At 59.2% G+C, this 17,181-nt stretch overlaps 4 protein-coding genes across 4 annotated transcripts; 3 read left to right on the top strand and 1 right to left on the bottom strand.

Moving 5' to 3' along the window:
• Nucleotides 1–365: 365 nt before the first annotated feature.
• CDA (cytidine deaminase) lies at nt 366–3,260 on the bottom strand. The gene is given in 5 exon segments (XM_005443985.4): nt 366–1,210; nt 1,868–1,925; nt 2,184–2,295; nt 2,848–3,018; nt 3,021–3,260. Coding segments are annotated over 5 exon segments (597 nt in total). The 5' UTR covers nt 3,163–3,260; the 3' UTR covers nt 366–1,096.
• A 2,264-nt stretch (nt 3,261–5,524) lies between these two features.
• On the top strand, nt 5,525–7,183 carry FAM43B (family with sequence similarity 43 member B). Its single transcript, XM_014283920.3, has one exon. It carries the CDS (start codon nt 5,873–5,875, stop codon nt 6,770–6,772), a length of 900 nt encoding a protein of 299 aa, XP_014139395.3. The 5' UTR covers nt 5,525–5,872; the 3' UTR covers nt 6,773–7,183.
• Nucleotides 7,184–8,270: 1,087 nt separating this feature from the next.
• On the top strand, nt 8,271–11,659 carry MUL1 (mitochondrial E3 ubiquitin protein ligase 1). Its single transcript, XM_005443984.4, has 4 exons — nt 8,271–8,426; nt 8,526–8,613; nt 8,887–9,007; nt 10,305–11,659. The coding sequence occupies exons 1-4, from the start codon at nt 8,307–8,309 to the stop codon at nt 11,032–11,034; spliced, it is 1,059 nt and encodes a 352-aa protein (XP_005444041.1). The 5' UTR covers nt 8,271–8,306; the 3' UTR covers nt 11,035–11,659.
• A 2,677-nt stretch (nt 11,660–14,336) lies between these two features.
• Nucleotides 14,337–16,858, top strand: CAMK2N1 (calcium/calmodulin dependent protein kinase II inhibitor 1). Its single transcript, XM_055706302.1, has 2 exons — nt 14,337–14,667; nt 15,549–16,858. Exons 1-2 carry the CDS (start codon nt 14,508–14,510, stop codon nt 15,617–15,619), a joined length of 231 nt encoding a protein of 76 aa, XP_055562277.1. The 5' UTR covers nt 14,337–14,507; the 3' UTR covers nt 15,620–16,858.
• The last annotated feature ends 323 nt before the right edge of the window (nt 16,859–17,181 follow it).

The following is a 17,181-nucleotide window of genomic DNA, read 5'->3' as shown; positions in this document are numbered from 1 at the left end:
CTGGGCACAGCTGGGGCACAGCGTGGGATGCAGCAGGGCAGGGAGCAGGGCACAGCTGGGTGCAATACAGGGCACAGCGTGGGACGCAGCGGGGCAGGGAGCAGGGCACAGTGTGGGACACAGCAGGGCAGGGAGCAGGGCACAGCAGGGCAGGGAGCAGGGCACAGCCAGGTGCAATGCAGGGCACAGCGTGGGATGCAGTGGGGCACAGCCGGGTAGGAAGGCGCTGGCTGCACAGGCAGCACTGCCCTGGCCACACTCTGGGTCCAGGTCGTGTCCTGCCTGTACAGCCAGCAGCCTCCTGCCCTGCCTGGCAGCCCCGGGACCCCCTTCCCATTCCCTGCCTGTGCGGCAGCCACCAGGGATAACGCAGGACCGCTTTTATTTCACTTGGGCATAGGCAGTAACACAGCCCAGCACCGGCTGGGCAATGCAATGTATTCGTTTTTCATTGTGCATAATTAAATTAATAGTACAATCAGCAAACAGCATTACTCTGGAGACAGAAAACCCTCCAGAAGCCCTCAAAACTCGCCCTCTTCATCCCCACAAATGAAATAAAAGCAAAGAAAACAAGCCGGAGAGAAATGAACAAATGACATGCTCGGCGTGATAACCATCCAGTCCCAGCACACCACCTGATCTGAACTGGCTTATTAATAACCGCTGGGGTTGATGGAGCTTTTCCTTTTTGCTTTTGCTTCTCATTTAGAGCTGAAGATTTCAGCATATTCCCAAGCAATGATTTTGCATTATTCAGGAGTGGTTTCTTTAACAACAAGCCTGAGCGTGAGCGGTGCATCAAACCCTTCTCCATCTGTGAACTTGCCCCTCGCCTACAGCGATATCTGGACGCTTCTTTTCTAATAACAGGGAATTTCTATGATTTGATTTTGCCATTTCCCCAGGGTGAAGCAGGGCCAGCGTCTGCAAATCGGCGCTGAATCAGAAGATGAGTGAGAGGAATAGGTAACTTCACACTATAAATGCATTTCCCATTGCATTGTTCCCAAAAAGCCGCTTACACACCAGGGAAATTGGGGAAAACCATCCTTCCCTGCTGCTGAAGGGCCAAAGCCGGAGGCGGCCGTGCTGCTCACACCTTCTTCAGGTCCTCGGGGCCGAAGGAGAGCGGCAGCAGCTCTTCCAGCCGCTTGACGATATAGGTGCCATCCGCTTTGGTCAGATAGACGTCCCAGTCTGTGCCAAACTGGAGGAGAACGGGAACGACAAGTGCCTGCTACAAAACCTGTGCTTCTCCATCAAATGACTCAAATAATCCCCTTTTTTTTGGCTGGGTTCCCAGGGAGCATCCCCCTTTACTGCATGTACTGTGGGTCAGCTTTTCCGCATCACCTCCCCCAGTGCTATTTCAGGCTCAGATCCTGTGGGTTTGCCCCCCCCAGGGTGAGCCCCGGTGCTCCTGAACCTGCTGAATCCAGCCTTTGAGCTGAGCCCTGCGACCCATTAAATATTAACCATCTGAAAAGCGGACTGTGGGTGCCGGGGGCTCGTGGGGAGGAGGAAGGCGAGAGCGGGACGCTTGGCTTTTGCAGGAAAACCCCGGCTTTCAGGCTTGCCTGACCCAAGGTGATGGCTGTGGGGTCAAACTCTGCACCTGGCAGCTCCGGGGAGGAATCAAACCCCCCAGGGAGGGCGAGTTAATGGATACCCACTGGGGTCCCACTCCCGTGGGACAGGGAGGAATACCCCCTTCCCAGCGGATAGTGCCTGGAGCCGGCCCTGGGGCTAGGGACGGGGGGTTGCAACCCCACTTTGCACCTCCAGGTGGTTTAGGGGGAGATGCCTGGGGTCAGGGGATGATGCCTGGGGTCAGGGGATGCAGAGCTCCCGTGCGAGCTGTCACCTCTCTCATCACTTGTCTGCAGGCGCCACAGGGCACGATGAAGTGGTCCCCCATGTCACTGCCAAAGGAGAAGGGCACAGAGCTCAGTGTGGTGGTCGGAGAGGAGGGGGGACACCTACAGAAGACCTTCATGCACCAATAAATACAGAGCCACACCAGATTTCCCCCCCCAGGTCCTCCAAAAAAGCAGGCAAAACCCTGCCTCCCACTCCCACTGCTGCTGCAGCAGAAGCTGCCCCTTGGGCGCACGGGGGGGTTCCCCACTGCCTCCCCCCCTTCCCGTCCCTTGCCGCACCGGCTCTTGGCACGCCCTTACCTGGTGATGGCCATGGCCTTGAAGCTGGTGTGCCCCTCGGAGATGGCTTTCTGGATGGCAGTGCGCTCGGCGCACACCCCCAGGCTGTAGCAGGCGTTCTCCACGTTGCACCCTGCAGAGGAGCCCCCAGCACCCGCTCAGCCACCCCGAACCCTGCCAGCTTCCCTCCGGGAGATTATTTTTCAGGTATTTGCAAAGAAAACCCCTTTTCCGTGCACATCACCCTGATTAATTTTTAAGGAGTTTGCAAAGAAAAGCCCTTTTCCATGTGCACCACCCCGGTTAATTTTTTACGGAGTTTGCAAAGAAAAGCCCTTTTCCATGTGCACCACCCCGATTATTTTTTAAGGAGTCTGCAAAGAAAAGCCCTTTTCCATGCACACCACCCCGATTAATTTTTAAGGAGTTTGCAAAGAAAAGCCCTTTTCTGCACGCACCACCCAATCCTGGGCTCTCACCAGCACATTACCCGCTTCCTCTATTTATTTCCTGTATTTTCCCATCCGTTGTGATCTTTGGCTCGCTCTGGGATGGCAGCTGCCAAGAGGCAGCTGGGCGGGGGGACCAGCGCCCCGTATCAACCCTGCTACACCCCCATACATGGCCAAAGAGTTGCAGGGAGGGCCCCAAAACCCAAGGGGGGGATGACACGACCCAGGCTTACCGGAGAAGATCTCGCCACCGGTGGTGAGCAGCGCGGCACCCACCGGGAAGCGGCTGTAGGGGCAATAGGCACAGTTTTTGGCCTCCCGGCTGCGGCGCAGCAAGAGCTGCAAGCGCTCGCCCGGGGGGGCAGCGGGGGCCAGCCGCTGCCCACTGCCCTCCATGCCTGCGCCTGCCTGCCCTGCCCGCTGACGCCGCAGTTAAATATTTCCTCGCCTGGGAATGGGAAATAGGCTGGCCAGCCCTGCTGGGATAACGCCCCAGCGTGCCGAACCCCGGCGAGCATCCCTGGGGGCAGCCCTGACCTCCCAAGCATCGGGCTCAGGGGATCCCGCGTCCCCTCCCCGCCCGCTGTCTCATTTTTTCCAGTTCCCCTTTTTTGTTTTTCCCTCCTCCTTTCGCTGTCCCCAGCATTTTTCCGCTGCTGCCTCAGTGGTTTTTTTCCTTCCCAGTTGAAAACTGGTTGCGTGGCTCCACAGGAAAATGTCACGGAAGCACTACTGAGGCGGGGAGGAACAACAGCCTCTGATCAGTGAGATCAAAAGAAATAAATTAATTCGAAAACAGAAAAAAATAATATATATGTGCACCACATTTCCCCAGGTCTTTTAACTGCCAAGCAGCAGGGAAAGCTGGCTGAAGACAGAGGTGATAAAAGCCTGTTTCAGGATGCCCTCATGCTGCTCAAGCCCAAATTCAGTTCCATGGTGTTTCCATGGGAATCAGCCCGTTTGGGGTAAAGGGCTCCTGGGATGCTGGGCTGATCAGCAAATTGCTGTTTAATTAAAGATACCTCTTTTTTCCCCTGAGCTGGAGGAGCTTATTGCCTCATTTTCTGGCTGCAAGGATGGGTGGGACGCCCCCCATCGATTTATCACTGGGATTTTTGTACAGTTTGCTGGATCTGGAAAAGATTTTGACCTTACTCACTGGTTTTGCCAGCAAATTTTGCTGCTGGGTCACTGCTGACAAGCCACGACAGGCTGGGATGTGGCGCCCGGATTGGCAGCAGCCTCTGATACGATGTAAGCGCCAGGAGCTGAGAACAGAGCGCAGGGCAGCGAGAGGACCGCAGGCACCCCGAGAAATCAAAGCTGGGATGCTGAGATCAATATTGTCCCAGGGAATAACCAGGCGACCCACCTTCCTTGCACTGTGCAGGTGCTTGTTCACCCTAGAACCTAATGATGACAGTTAGCTATTTGCAAGGGCAGCCACTCAAGGCAATAGGCAGCTGCAAGAGGAGGGATGGGCAGCCCTGAATCAGCTCAGAGCCCTTTTTTCAGCTCTCAAAATACAAATCCTGGTTGTTTTCCCATCTAGAATGAGCCGCAGACACTTCTGTGGCCCTCACCCCATTACGCAGCGTGATGCCCCCAAAACCTGGGAGAGAAAAGGAAAACCAGCCCCAAAGCAGCTGGTGGGAGGCACTGCAGGAGTAGACCAGAGCAGGGGGACCCCCGCCCTAAATAATGTGGGATCTATAAATAAATGAGCTTTCAGGGAGGATTTAAACCTGCACTGTCAATACGAATGCCGAGCAATTAAGTAAGGAGTCCTTACCTCTGTCGATGAAGGCAGGAGCAGAAATAAGAGAGAGGCTGGTGCGGGTAGAAACCTTACTCATTTGCACTAATTCACTAATTGCCACCCCTCTGAAATCAGCCACGCACCGGGAGCAAGCCACACACCCCAAGCTGCTGCAGAAAGGCCAAACCCCACACAAACTCATGCATTTTTGTATTATTTTGGCTGCAGAAGCTTACGAGGCTGCTGAGGCCGCGGCAGCGGGAGGAGTGGGGCTGGTGCTGCCTGCCTGCGAAGCAGCTATTTTAAGGTTGCAGTTGCTTTGCTCAAGCCGTAGACAAGCTGGGAAGCTGCTGGGAAATGGCTTCCTGCTCCCTGCAACACCCCACTTGGGTTTTCCCCCTGAAATGGACTAAAACTGGGGGTATGCACCATTATTTTACCCCTTTCTCCTCCCTATTTTTCAATTCCAAGTAAGCCAGAGCATCTTTGTGGACTTCTGAGCCCAGGGGTCTGCCCGCCGCATCTGCAAGAAGCCCCAGATGGTAAAAAAAAAAAAGGGGGGTTGAGCCAAAGGAGCTGAATCCTGACCATCCTCAGACTCCACTGCGGGGCTGAAATCTCACAGGCGCCCCACAGTGCTCCCCAAAAGTCCCTCCCCAGCTGTGCTGTGGGGAAACATTTAATTTTCCCCAGAGAAAAGCCATCCTGGGGCCTCAGCTGGAGTTAAAAGCAACAGGTTAAAAGCCAAAAGCTCAGTCCAAGAGAAGCAGCAAGGCAGCCTGGCCGGCTTGGGAACGATGCGGGGAAACGGGGGTTCTGGAGCAAAAAAAACCAGGAAACCCACAGGATCCGCAAACCCCAGTGCACCCCCTCGTGCAATGCTCAGGTTTGGGGAAAAAAACCCTCTTTGCTTGTGCCAGGGCCAGGAGCTGATGTCTGACACCCCCCCCCCACCCCCCCAAATCACCCCCCTGGATCCTGCTCTAATCCCCCGCATGCAGGTGGGCTTTGGCGCTGGGGGTCTGGCTGCCACAGGGGAGGGCAGGGGCTGGGGGGGATGTCTTTTATTTTCCCAGCATCTTTATTGCCTTGGCCGAGCACGAAGCGAGCGCGCGGCCGGTGGCGTGCACGGCGGCGGGGGACGCCTGCCCCCCGCGAGCTCGTGGCGGGGCGACGTGGCGGGGCGACGCGGCGTTGCGGGGAGGTGGAGCAGCCCACGGAGAGCTGCGTCCCCGCAGCCAGCGCAGGCGACAGCCGGAGCACGGCAGCTCCTCGGCCAAGCGGCTCCGCATCCTCCGTGGGCAGAACAGCATCGGAGCATCCCACCGTGCCGGGGTAGGGGCTTCCCCCCCAGGTGGGGGGGTGTGGGGACACCCCCCAGCCAGCTTTGGGGTCCAGGGCAGGGGGGGGGGTCCTTGCAAGTGGGGCGGTGGGGGCCGTGGCAGCAGGGTGAGGATTAGCGGAGGCGTGCGGGGTGACCCCTGTGCAGAGCGGAGATGCTGCCCTGGCGCCGGAGCAAGTTCGTGCTGGTGGAAAATGAACGTAAGTGCAAAGGCAAGAGCCTGGGGCCGGGGCTGAGCTACGCCGCGCTGCTGGCCGGCTTCCTGCGCTCCTGCCCGGACCTGCTGCCCGACTGCCCGCTCGAGCGCCTGGGCAGCGTCTTCCGCGGCAAACGCCAGAAAGTGGAGCTGAACAAGGAGGACCCGACGTACACGGTGCGGTACCTGGGCAACGCCGTCACCCTGCACGCCAAGGGCGAGGGCTGCACGGAGGAGGCGGTGGGCAAGATCTGGGCAAAGAGCGACTCGGGAGCCGGAGGGGCCAAGATGAAGCTGACGTTGGGACCCCAAGGCATCCGGATGACCCCATGCGAGAAGGGAGCCCGCCGGCCCGGCCATGCGTACCTCCTGCACCGCATCACCTACTGTGCCGCCGACCGCCGGCACCCCAAGGTCTTCGCCTGGGTTTACCGGCACCAGGTGAAGAACAAGGCGGTGGTGCTGCGCTGCCACGCTGTCTTGGTCTCCAAAGCCGACAAGGCACGTGCCATGGCCCTGCTCCTCTACCAGACCTCCGCCTCCGCCTTCAACGAGTTCAAGCGGCTCAAGAGGCAGAACGATTTCCGCCATGTCCAGCAGCAGCTCCTGGGCGACGCCATTGTCCCCTTGGTGCCCCTCCGCAGGCTGCTCAACGCCAAGTGTCCCTACCGCCCACCTGCCGAGAGGGCCCGCTGTGCCCCTCGCCTCAGCTCCATCCTGGAGGAGGAGGAGGAGGAGGCCTTCAGCACCGGGGCACCCCGAGGGGACAGTGGTCCTGGCGAGCGTGCTGCCGTGCTGCGGCTGGCCAGGGAGATGCGAGGGTGCAGCCTGCGTGGCCCCCGGCCCCCGGTGTGCTGAGCTGCAGTGGTGGGTCACTCCATTCCAGGGGTGAGGTGCCCTCCTTACGCCCTGAGCTGAAGTCGGACCCTCCTCGGGGATGAATCTGGACAAGACGGTGGCCTCGCTTGCAAGGAAGACCCCTGGGGGGGTGGGTTTGCACCCCGGGGACCCCCCCCGGCCACTGCACACAAACCTGCTCTCATGCCTCCCCCGTGGCGGCCATAATAAAGTGTGTTTTCTGCGGTGTAACGGCGCCTGTGTCTCACCCAGACAGAGCCCTGGCAAACGGAAGAGGAAGAGTTAAGCCCAGCACGGAGGCAGGTTGGGGGGATTCATACCGAATTTACCCCTCCAAAGGGAAGCTGAGGAGAGGGGGGGCTGCGGGGTCCCCAGCGTTTTCTGCACCCTCCCTGCGGCACCAAGGGCTGACGAAAGCTGCTCTGCGTAGCCATGGCAACTTGGTTTTTTAAATATAGAGCTGGGGAGGGGTGGTGGTGGTGGTGGTGGCATAAGGCCACCTGTGCCAGGGAGGCTGCCGTGGGGGTTCGGCCCCTCGGACCCCCATGGAGCACGGGACTTGCCTGCAGCCCCCTCCGCCCACCCCAAAAGCAGCATCGAGGCCCTGAAGATCAGCATTTTACCAAAAAATCAGTAATTTTTTTCCTCCCCTTTTGCTGCTTTCCCAGAATTAGCAATGGCAAGGGGATAGGTGGGGGGAGCAGGGTCTTGTGTCCCCCTGACCCCAGCATGGGGCTGGCTGGGACCTGCCTGCCTGGCCACGGCCCTGCATGGGGCGTGGGAGAAGGACCCTACAAAATGGGGCTGGGGGCTGCGTCCCCACAGCCCCTGTGCTGAGCTGTGTCTTTGCAGCAGGGGGGCCCTTCGGGGCCGTGGGGTGCTGCTGCCCCACACCCCAGTGAGGGGGTGTAAAGACACCCCACCCCCCCCAAGGTGCCATAGGGCTGGGGTTTGGGCAGACACCCTTCCTCCAGCCCGGGGGACGGGTGTGCAGGCTCTGGCCTGACACCCCCGGAGCTTTGCAGGAGGCTCGGATTTGGGCAGCCACCCGCCAAAGGCCGGGGGGGGGGGGCGGGGGGGCACTGGGGATGCTCCCCCCAGGGCCCTGGGGGTGTTAGGCTTGGGGCGCCACCACCAAGACCCTGAGGGGAGGCTGGGATTTGGGCTAATCCCCCCCTCCCAGGGCCCTGGGGGGCTGGAGCCGAGTCCCCCTTCCACGACCCCGGGGGGGGGGTGGTGGGGAGATGTCTGTCCTGCCCCCCCAAGGCCCCGGGGCTGGGATTTACCCCCGCTAAGGCCCTGTGGGGGCAGGGCCTGGCTTCCCTCCCCGCTCCCAGACCCCGTGGGCCGGCGATTTGGGCTCCCCCGCACCCCCCAGCCAGGCCCGGGGGGGGGGCCCGTCCCGCAGCGGCCGCCCTGGCGGACCGAGTCTCTATTGTTGCGGAGCCGCCCGCCAGAGCGTCGCGGGTAACGTCATCACTCCGCGCCGGTGGCGGCGGGCGGTTGCCGCGGTAACGGCGCGACGGCGGCGGCGATGGAGGGCGGCGGGCGGCCCTCGGCCGCGCAGGCCGTGCTGCTGGCCGCCAGCACCGCCCTCACCGCGCTGCTCTACTCCGTGTACCGGCAGAAGGCCCGCGTCGCCCGCGGCCTCGAGGTGCGTGCGGGGGGCCCCGGGGGGGCGCGCAGGGGCCCGGCCCCGGGCCGCGGCCTGGTCCCGCCAGCTGAGCCGCGGCCTCCGTTTCCTCCCCCGCAGGGCGCCAGGAGGGTCCGGCTGGACGCGGACCTGCGGGCGGTGCTGCTGGAGGCGCCGGGGCGCTGCGTCCCCTACGCGGTCATCGAAGGTAGGGCAGGGCCCGAGGCGGGTGGCGGAGGCACGGCCTCACCCCGGCTGCCCCTCGCCGGGTGGGTTCCACCCCCAGCCCCTCGGTTCTGCGCCCTCAGCTCGTCTCCCTACTGCGGTGCAGCTGCTAGCTGTCCTGACAGCACAAAACACGGGCTCTCGGCCCTTCTGCCCCCGCATCTTGTTCAGATACCGCCCATATTCGCCTTATGCAATAAAAAATGGAGCAGATGATTACCAAGCACCTCGCATACACTTTGGGTTTGTCTTTCAGGTGTGGTGCGGTCCGTTAAGGAGACCCTGAGCAGCCAGTTTGTGGAGAACTGCAAGGGCGTCATTCAGAGGCTGACGCTGCAGGAGCACAAGATGGTGTGGAACCGAACAACCCACCTCTGGTACGTGCCTGCCACCCACAACCGTTCAGCTTTCTGACCGGCTGAGGCACCCTCAGAGCATGTGACACGCTGAAATGACTTCAGACATGGCCGGAGTGATCAAGGTGCCTCAGACCTGGACGCCACAGTTATGGCTGCCATCATGGGGCACATTTGGCTGTTTTCAGGCCGTAACCTTTCAGAGTTTGTTCCGGGGCTGTAGGAGACGAGCACGTAGAGTAACCCAGCATGGGCAGAGCATTTATCAGCAGCCCCATGTTATTGTTATCAGTACTTCCCAAACAAAACAACACCTTCAAAACAGAAATTCAGTCGGATTTGGGCAATACCTGCAGCCAGGGGACCTGAGGGTGGTCCCAAGAGCTGCCTGGCCCATGAGAGCTGCCAAAACAAGAGCACGATGATGCTCTTTGAGCTAATCGGATAATGTTGGGAGAGGGGTCCGCCAGAGTCAAGAAATTACTCAATATGAGTTATGCATCTTGCTCCCCTTTATTAGATTCTAACTATAGACTCGATACACATACATATTCCCAAAGCAAAAATATGATTGGTTATAGCCTCTAAGCGCGGGCTGTGCTCACAACCCTAATTATCATGACTAAAATAAGCATTCTATCCATGCAGCTATTTGCGTTACTATGTTTCAGCCTTGCGGTTTGCTACTCCCTTTACTCCCATTCCGCTCCCTCTCTCTCTTGGCCTTGCACCTGCTTTCCCAACAGCTGTAGCTTGTTACCTCCAGGGCCTGTTAGCACAACAAAGTTACTTGGTCTCAGGATTCAGGAGCAGCTCAAGGCTACTTTCCTGTTAACTTCAGCACAATTCTAATTACAGGCCTATTCTAATGCCAGGCCTGGATTGTGCAGATTTTTAGGGATTCTATGGCCACGCTTCTGCAGCTATTTTTCTACAGGATAACGCTTATCAAATTCACATGTGTGACAGGCAGTGCTTCTTCTCACAGGGTGATTTCTGGCAACTGGGAATGCCACGGAGAGATGAGGGGGAATTAAGTGGGCCAAAGTGCTCTCCTGGTGATGGTGGAAGCCCACACTACTTCCACAGGGACTGTGGAAGCGTTGAGGCAAGGGTGAAGGGCTTTGTGCACACCTGGATGGCACCATGAGGGAAAAGGCGCCATTCCTCAGGGAGTCCCATCCAAATAATCTTTGCTGAGGGCAGGTGACATCTGGCAGTCCCCAACATCAGCAGGTCAGCCTGCGCAGCGTTTCCCTGCCAGCCTCGGGGGAAGCGCTAACACTCACATTTGCTTTATCCCCTCCTCCTTCCCCAGGAATGACTATGAGAAGATCATCCACCAGAGAACCAACACGGCCCCCTTCGACCTGGTCCCTCAGGAGGAAGGCGCCAGTGTCACAGTCAGGGTGATGAAGCCACTGGACGCTGCTGAGCTCAGCCTGGAGACCGTGTATGAGAAATTTCATCCCTCTGTCCAGTCCTTCACTGATGTCATCGGCCACTACATCAGCGGAGAGCGCCCCAAGGGCATTCAGGAGACGGAGCAGATGCTGAAGGTGGGCACGGCACTGACGGGGGTGGGAGAGCTGGTTCTGGATAACGCCACGATCAAGCTGCAGCCCCCAAAGCAGGGCATGCCCTACTACCTGAGCGCCATGGATTTTGACTCCTTGCTGCAGAAACAAGAATCAAACGTGCGGTTTTGGAAAATCCTGACCGTTGTTTTTGGCTTTGCCACCTGTGCTGTCCTCTTTTTCATCCTACGGAAGCAATACCAGCATCACCGAGAGAGGCAGCACCTCAAGCAAATGCAGGATGAATTCCGGCAGGCCCAGGAGCGCCTGATGCGTGAAATGAACGCGGAGGGCGGAGAGACGCTCAAAAACGCCTGCATCATCTGCCTGAGCAACACCAAAGCCTGCGTCTTCCTGGAGTGTGGGCATGTTTGCTCATGCAACGAGTGCTACTGGGCTCTCCCTGAGCCCAAAAAGTGCCCGATCTGCAGGCAGGCCATCACCAGGGTGGTTCCCTTATACAACAGTTAAATTTCTGTGGCCGGGGAGGGGGAGCTTTTGGCTTTAAAGCTGCCTTTTGTGAAGGGGGTTTCTTACCTCACAGCTTGGGTGGTTGATTTTGGGGAAGGGGAGGGAGCTTGAGTGAGTGGGGTACTTGGACTGGGGTGCAAAGCCGGGTCTTAAAAGGCAATGGTCCAGCCGATGTGGGCTCACATCGCGCTCCGCAGGTTTTCAGGGGGAGACGAGCCCTCACAAGGGGCACGGTGCTTAGCCGGGAGGTGCAGTTTCAAGCTCTTTGGTTAAGAGTTGGACTCTCGGGGTTTGCATCACAGCTGACTGAGCCTGCGATCCCGTACCCGGCTTCAAAAAACATTGTGGGGGGGGAAAAAAAAAAATGCATTACGGCTTCTCAGAGGCTGCAGAATTCGGGTGATGCTGCCACACTGGGGCACGATGGAGCAGAATCGGCTCTCAGAGCGCTTGTGCGGGGGCTTGTGTGTACGCAAGTAATTCTGTGATCATCCACGAAATGGATTTGTGACTGTATCACGCCAGGACACGAGACTGAGGAGGTGAAAACACTGTGGCTGATTTCTGCACTCGGCTTGAGCTGGGATAGAAAATGAGATGTAAAGTAATAAAATAGGACGAAAAGCGTGTTTGTCTCAGATCGTTAAGTGAGCCTGATGGGGGTGACGGCATCCGCTGCCCCCCTGCGCTCCCGGGGGCGTACACCCTGCGCTGATAAACACCTGCGGAATGTAAATTGCCCTGAGGTTGTGGTTAAGGGGGGTGGGATCCGGCCCCCCATGCCGAATCCGACACTGGTCATGCCAGACACCACTGTCCCCTCACTGTCACCCAGCTGGTACCAACCCCCCAAACTTTCACACAGAAAAGGAAAATTCCCTTCCCTGACTCCCCCATTTTGCCATAAATCGCAGGCGGGAACTGCACCGAGAGGGTTAACAAACCCAAAGTGAGGCTTCAATTAACATTTGCTGTGGAGGGCACGGAGGTTTTAATTAAAGAGGCCCAGGAATGGGGCAGGGGAGCTGCTGTATTGGGAGCCTGGAGCAGGAACAGCCAAAATCCCAGCAGTAAAGGAGCCCCTGGGATTTGGGGGAAGACCCTGCGGGCTGCCCAACACCTGCATGCAGGCAGAGCTGCTCACATCACCCGGACGGGTCCCGAAAAAGAAACAATTTTCAATCAACTACCAGGAAAAATGGTGAATTTCACAAAGAAATGGGTCGTTGCCTCATTAAACATTAACGAGCCTGGCCGGGCAGTGTCCGAAGGCCACTTTGGTTGCGTGGCACGAAGCCACCGGCTGGATTTCCCCGCCGGGCCGAGGCCCTGGGCAGCCCCAGCGCCGGGAAGGGCCGCATCCAGCCCGCCCACCGGCTGTAGATGGCGGTGGCTGCCTGCGTGCTGCCTGCCGGTGGGAAAAGCCAGAATCCCGGCAGGAAAAGCCAGAATCCAGCTCGCTGGCAGAGGTGCCCCTGCTCTCCCCGCCGTTATCGCCCTGTGTTGCCCTTGTTGCCCTGCTGCTGCTGCCAGAAAATGAAATTGCCTTTTATCAGCGGCTCAAAGTGCATCGTGGGGAAAAAAACACCCCAAAACAAGAACCCCCCAAGACTTTTCCTGAGGAATCGGCTCTGCCAAATCATGCACCACACGCCGCTGTCTCCCCAAGACCGTGGCTTTAAGATCTGGACCAGCTGAGACCCCCAACTCCTTTTCTCAAAAGGAGTTTTCTGCTGAAAAATCCTATTTAGAGGCTTCTGTTTTCAGCTGTTACTGCCCATCACCCCGTGTGCTCTTCCTTTCCCTCGCCAGCTGCAGTTTCCTGGGGACCCACCACCCCAAAACCAAAAAGCCTCGTCTCCTCGAAGGGAACAGTGGGGAGGTCACCGCCTGCAGGCAGACCGGTGCAGGATGCGGCCTGGAGCCTCGGCATTGTGCCCGGGGAATGGAGCCACCACGCGAAGCCTAAAAATACACTTTTGGGGGGGCTGTGCTTCCCCCGTTACCTTTTGCCTCCTGTTTTCAAGCTTTCCCCCGTGATATCTCGGGCGTAGACGCAACCTTATGTAAGGAGCTGACAGCTCGGGGGTGTGCGGGGGCGCGGGAGAGGGGCTCGCACCATGCCAGGAGCTGAAGCTTTCTGCACATGAGGGGTTTGGGGATGGGAGCAGCCGTGGGGCAGCACGCCCCAGTCCCAGTGTCACAGGGCGCCCCGTCATCCCCGTGCCACTGTCCCGCTCAGCCCCGAAACGAGCCAGGCTTCCGGAGAAATCCGCCAGCAGAGATGTTGCAACCCAGCCTTGCACAAAACCGCTTTTTTTGCTGCTGTCCCCACTGTTCCCCCCCTACTCTGCTTTGCAGGGGGTCCACCATGGGTGCCTGAACCCCACAGCGTAGCCGTGGCCTTCGCCAGAATGGTAGCCACAGGCTTCCCATGGCCCCTGGGCTGGGCTGGTTTGCCCCAGTGACCCACAGGGCTGCTGCAACATCACAGGAAAAAGCCCATGGGAAGCTCACAGTGATGTGTGGTGCCCTGGGAAAGGCTCGTGCGGGGACCCCCTGCAAGGACGCACAGCCAAAGGGCACCCAGACTGGCTCCCCAATTTGCAGTCCCCCACCGAGTGCCGGGGGCCCTGCAACGGCTCAGTTCTGCTGGGCAAATGTGAGGCTGAGCCCACGCTCCCCAGGGAGAGGTGCTGGGCTCCCTGGGGATGCTGTGGGGCAGCTCCAGGCTCCCCAAACGTGGCTGTGGGGCAACCTAGGCTCCCCAGGGATGCTGTGGGGTAACCTGGGCTGCCCAGATGTGGCTGTGGGGCAACCTGGGCTCCCCAGGGATGCTGTGGGGTAACCTGGGCTGCCCAGATGTGGCTGTGGGACAACCTGGGCTCCCTGGGGATGCTGTGGGGCAGCTCCAGGCTCCCCAGATGTGGCTGTGGGGCAACCTGGGCTCCCTGGGGATGCTGTGGGGCAGCTCCAGGGTCCCCAGATGCGGCTGTGGGGCAACCTGGGCTCCCCGGGGATGCTGAGGGGCAGCCTGGGCTTCCCGGGGATGCTGAGGGGCAGCCTGGACTCCCCAGATGTGGCTGTGGGGCAACTCCGGGCTGCTCAGGGATGCCTGTTCGGTAGCTCCGGAGTCCCCAGGGATGCTGTGGGGCAGCTCCGCGCTGCCGGCGCCCGCCGGGGGTGCAGCCCAGGGGATCCCCGGGGCTGGGGGGCAGCCTACCGGGGCAGCCCACCGGGGGCGGTGCCGCGCCCGCCCCGTCCCGCCCGGCCCCGCCCCCCGCTCCTCTATCGCCGCCGCCGCCGGAGCCGCCGCCGCAGCCGCGGAGCCGCCAGCAGCGCCGGGCCGGGCCGGGATGTGACGGGGCGGCCGCCCCGCGCCCCGCTCCGCCGCTGCCCCGGGCCCGCGGGCCCCGCGCCCCGGGAGGCTGTCGGGGGGCGGCGGCGGCGGCGGGCCCCCCCCCGCCGCCCCCATGTCGGAGGGGCCGCCCTACGGCGAGGGGCAGCTGGCGGGGGACGCGGCCGTGGGGCAGCTGCCCTTCCCCGTCCGCCTGCGCGGCCCCGACGGGCTCCTGGCCGGCGGGCAGGGGAAGCGGCCGCCCAAGCTGGGGCAGATCGGCCGCAGCAAGAGAGGTGGGTACCGGCGGGGGGCGGCCCCGGGATGGGGAGGGGGTGCCCGGCGTCGCGTCCCGGGGACCTTCCCCGGGGATGGGGCACCGCGTGCCCTCCCGGGATGCGGGGCACCCCCGGGGACAGGGCTTGGGGCGGCGGTACCCCGCGGGGTGCCGGCCATCACGTCCCGGAGATGCAGGGCGCCAGGGAGCATCCTCAGGGACACGGCACGGTGCCCCGGGTACCCTGCGGGACGTCGGGTGTCGTGTCGTGGGGATGCAGGACACTGGGGAGCATCCCCAGCGAGGGCACGGTGCCTCGGATACCCTGCGGGATGTTGGGCATCGCGTCCTGGGGATGCAGGATGCCAGAGAGCATCCCCAGGGAGAGGGCATGGTGCAGCCAGTATCCTGTGGGATGTAAGGCATCGTGTCCTGGGGATGCAGGACACTGGGGAGCATGCCCAGGGGCAGGGCACGGTGGCCCGGGTACCCTGTGGGATGCAGGGTCCTTCCCTGGGGCACTGGGTAGCAAAGACTGTCCCCATTGTGCCCTGGGCACTTTGCCGGGGCATAGGGCAGTAGGGACCTTCCCCAGGGACAGGGCATCACACCCTGGGGAGCATCCCCGGCGGGCAGAGGTGAAGGGACCTTCCCTGGGGACAAGGCACCATGCCCCAGGTCCTTTGCCAGGGCGTAGATGCCCTCCCCAGGGCTGGGGCACCAGGTACCCCACGGGGTGTTGGGCATTGGACACCATGCTGACTTTGCTGCCAGCCACACCAGGGATGCGGGACCCTCACCAAACCCACCCCAGGGTGCCCACCACCCTGGGGTGACCTTGGGCGAGGAGAGCACGGCGTCGGAGTATTCATCACCATTATGGTTTTTTCTGCTTTCTAGTGGTTATTGAAGATGATAGAATTGATGATGTGCTGCAAAATCTCTCAGAAAAGGCCCCTCCTGGTGTTTAAAGCCACCCCCGGGACGCTCGGCTGAAGCCCGGGGGGGCCGGTTTACAATGGCACAATAACCACCACCACCACCCCCCCGACACCGCAGCACGCCCGGAGAGCCATCCTCGCCAGCCTGCAACCCCCACTGCCCAGCAGCACGTCCAGGCGACGCGTGGAGGGGAGGGCAGTGAGTGAGGCAAAGCCCAGCGACAAATTTAAAAAAATAATACTACTACTAAATAAATTTTTTAAAAAATGGGAAAAATAATCACCCGCTCCAAACCCCCCCACCCCAGCCCACCGCCGCGAGGGATGAACGGAGGCATCGCACCGTGGCTCCGGATGACTCGTGATGGCTTTTCCCGGGGGACAAACCTCGCGCCACGCGATCGGGGGGTAAGAGGAAAGGGGGCAGCGAAAGACCGGGGGGGTCGGCCCCAGGGTCCCCCCCAGCCAGGGTTGTTCCCAGCGGGCACCTTGTTTACATTATTTAATCTTGCAAAAATGAATCCGTGCACTTGGATGTACCATGCTATCCCCTTCCTTATGATTTTTTTTATGTTGATGTCTTTGGATGTTGGAAAATGATATAAAAAAATATATATTTCATTTTAGTCACGTTTTAAGGTTCTCGAGGGGAAAACCAAAACTTTTATAAAGGAAGGGCCTAGAGGAAGAATTGCTGGTTTATTTTTTAAAGCTTGTACTTTTCAGTTGCTGTGAGCAAAGGGACAGATTTTATATGTGTGGGGGGGCGGGGGGGAGCGCTCGGCTTTTCTAACTACCATGCAGTCTGTAGTGTGGGTGATCTTGTTTTTTTTTTTCTCCTTTCTTTCTTATATTGTGGCAGTTTCTTCTCTTTAATAGACTGTATTAAAAATATATATATAAAAAAAATTCTAATGTAATCACAAGGGTGCCAAACACTTGGAGATGCCAGAGGGCAGCGATTCCTTCCCCAAGTCAAGCAGCACTCGGGGCTTTCTGCTCTTTCCAGGGCTCTGTCGATCTCTCGTGGGGTTTTCTTTGACTTCTCTTTTCTAATCTTTCTTTTTAACTATTTTGCATGACGTGCATAAAAAAAAAAGCGCCTCTTGCGTGAGGGCTTGGTTTCTTGTTTCTGTTTGCAACTCTGACTGACAGACCTCAAGGCAGGTTTTCTTTCCTCCTTTTCTTAAATATTGTGTATGTTGCACTTTTATCCACTACACAGGGCTATTTCTGCAATGTCCAAATAAAAAGGAAAATGAAACAAAATGGAAAAAAAAAATTATAAATCAATGCGGATCTGCCGTGCTTTCCCGCGTGCTGCCAGGGCCCAGCGCCGTGAGCATCCTTCCCCATCCGCCTAAATAATGCCCAAAATAATTAAGGAAAATGTGGCTGCTCTCCAGCATAGACCCCTTGCTACCAGGGTCGTGCTGCACCCTGAGTAATTACTTATAATTAATACTTATTTATGGGATTGTTTTTTTTTAACTGGAGAATGCCTCTAGGGTGCAGATTTAACGGAAAAATTCAATGCAAGTCCCAGAAGCGGCTGCTGGGGACAGGGACCCAAAAAGGCATTTGTCCCCTTC

The sequence above is a fragment of the Falco cherrug genome, chromosome 3 (genome assembly GCF_023634085.1).
Source record: "Falco cherrug isolate bFalChe1 chromosome 3, bFalChe1.pri, whole genome shotgun sequence".
NCBI lineage: Eukaryota > Metazoa > Chordata > Aves > Falconiformes > Falconidae > Falco > Falco cherrug.
This window is presented reverse-complemented; position numbering and strand designations above follow the sequence as displayed.

Coding starts and splice junctions, on each gene's coding strand:
- FAM43B (XM_014283920.3), top strand. CDS start 5,873: ATGCTGCCCTGGCGCCGGAGCAAGTTCGTGCTGGTGGAAAATGAACGT.
- MUL1 (XM_005443984.4), top strand. CDS start 8,307: ATGGAGGGCGGCGGGCGGCCCTCGGCCGCGCAGGCCGTGCTGCTGGCC. Junction 8,614..8,886: donor CCCCTACGCGGTCATCGAAG/GTAGGGCAGGGC, acceptor TTTGTCTTTCAG/GTGTGGTGCGGTCCGTTAAG. Junction 9,008..10,304: donor AACCGAACAACCCACCTCTG/GTACGTGCCTGC, acceptor CTCCTTCCCCAG/GAATGACTATGAGAAGATCA.
- CAMK2N1 (XM_055706302.1), top strand. CDS start 14,508: ATGTCGGAGGGGCCGCCCTACGGCGAGGGGCAGCTGGCGGGGGACGCG. Junction 14,668..15,548: donor GATCGGCCGCAGCAAGAGAG/GTGGGTACCGGC, acceptor TCTGCTTTCTAG/TGGTTATTGAAGATGATAGA.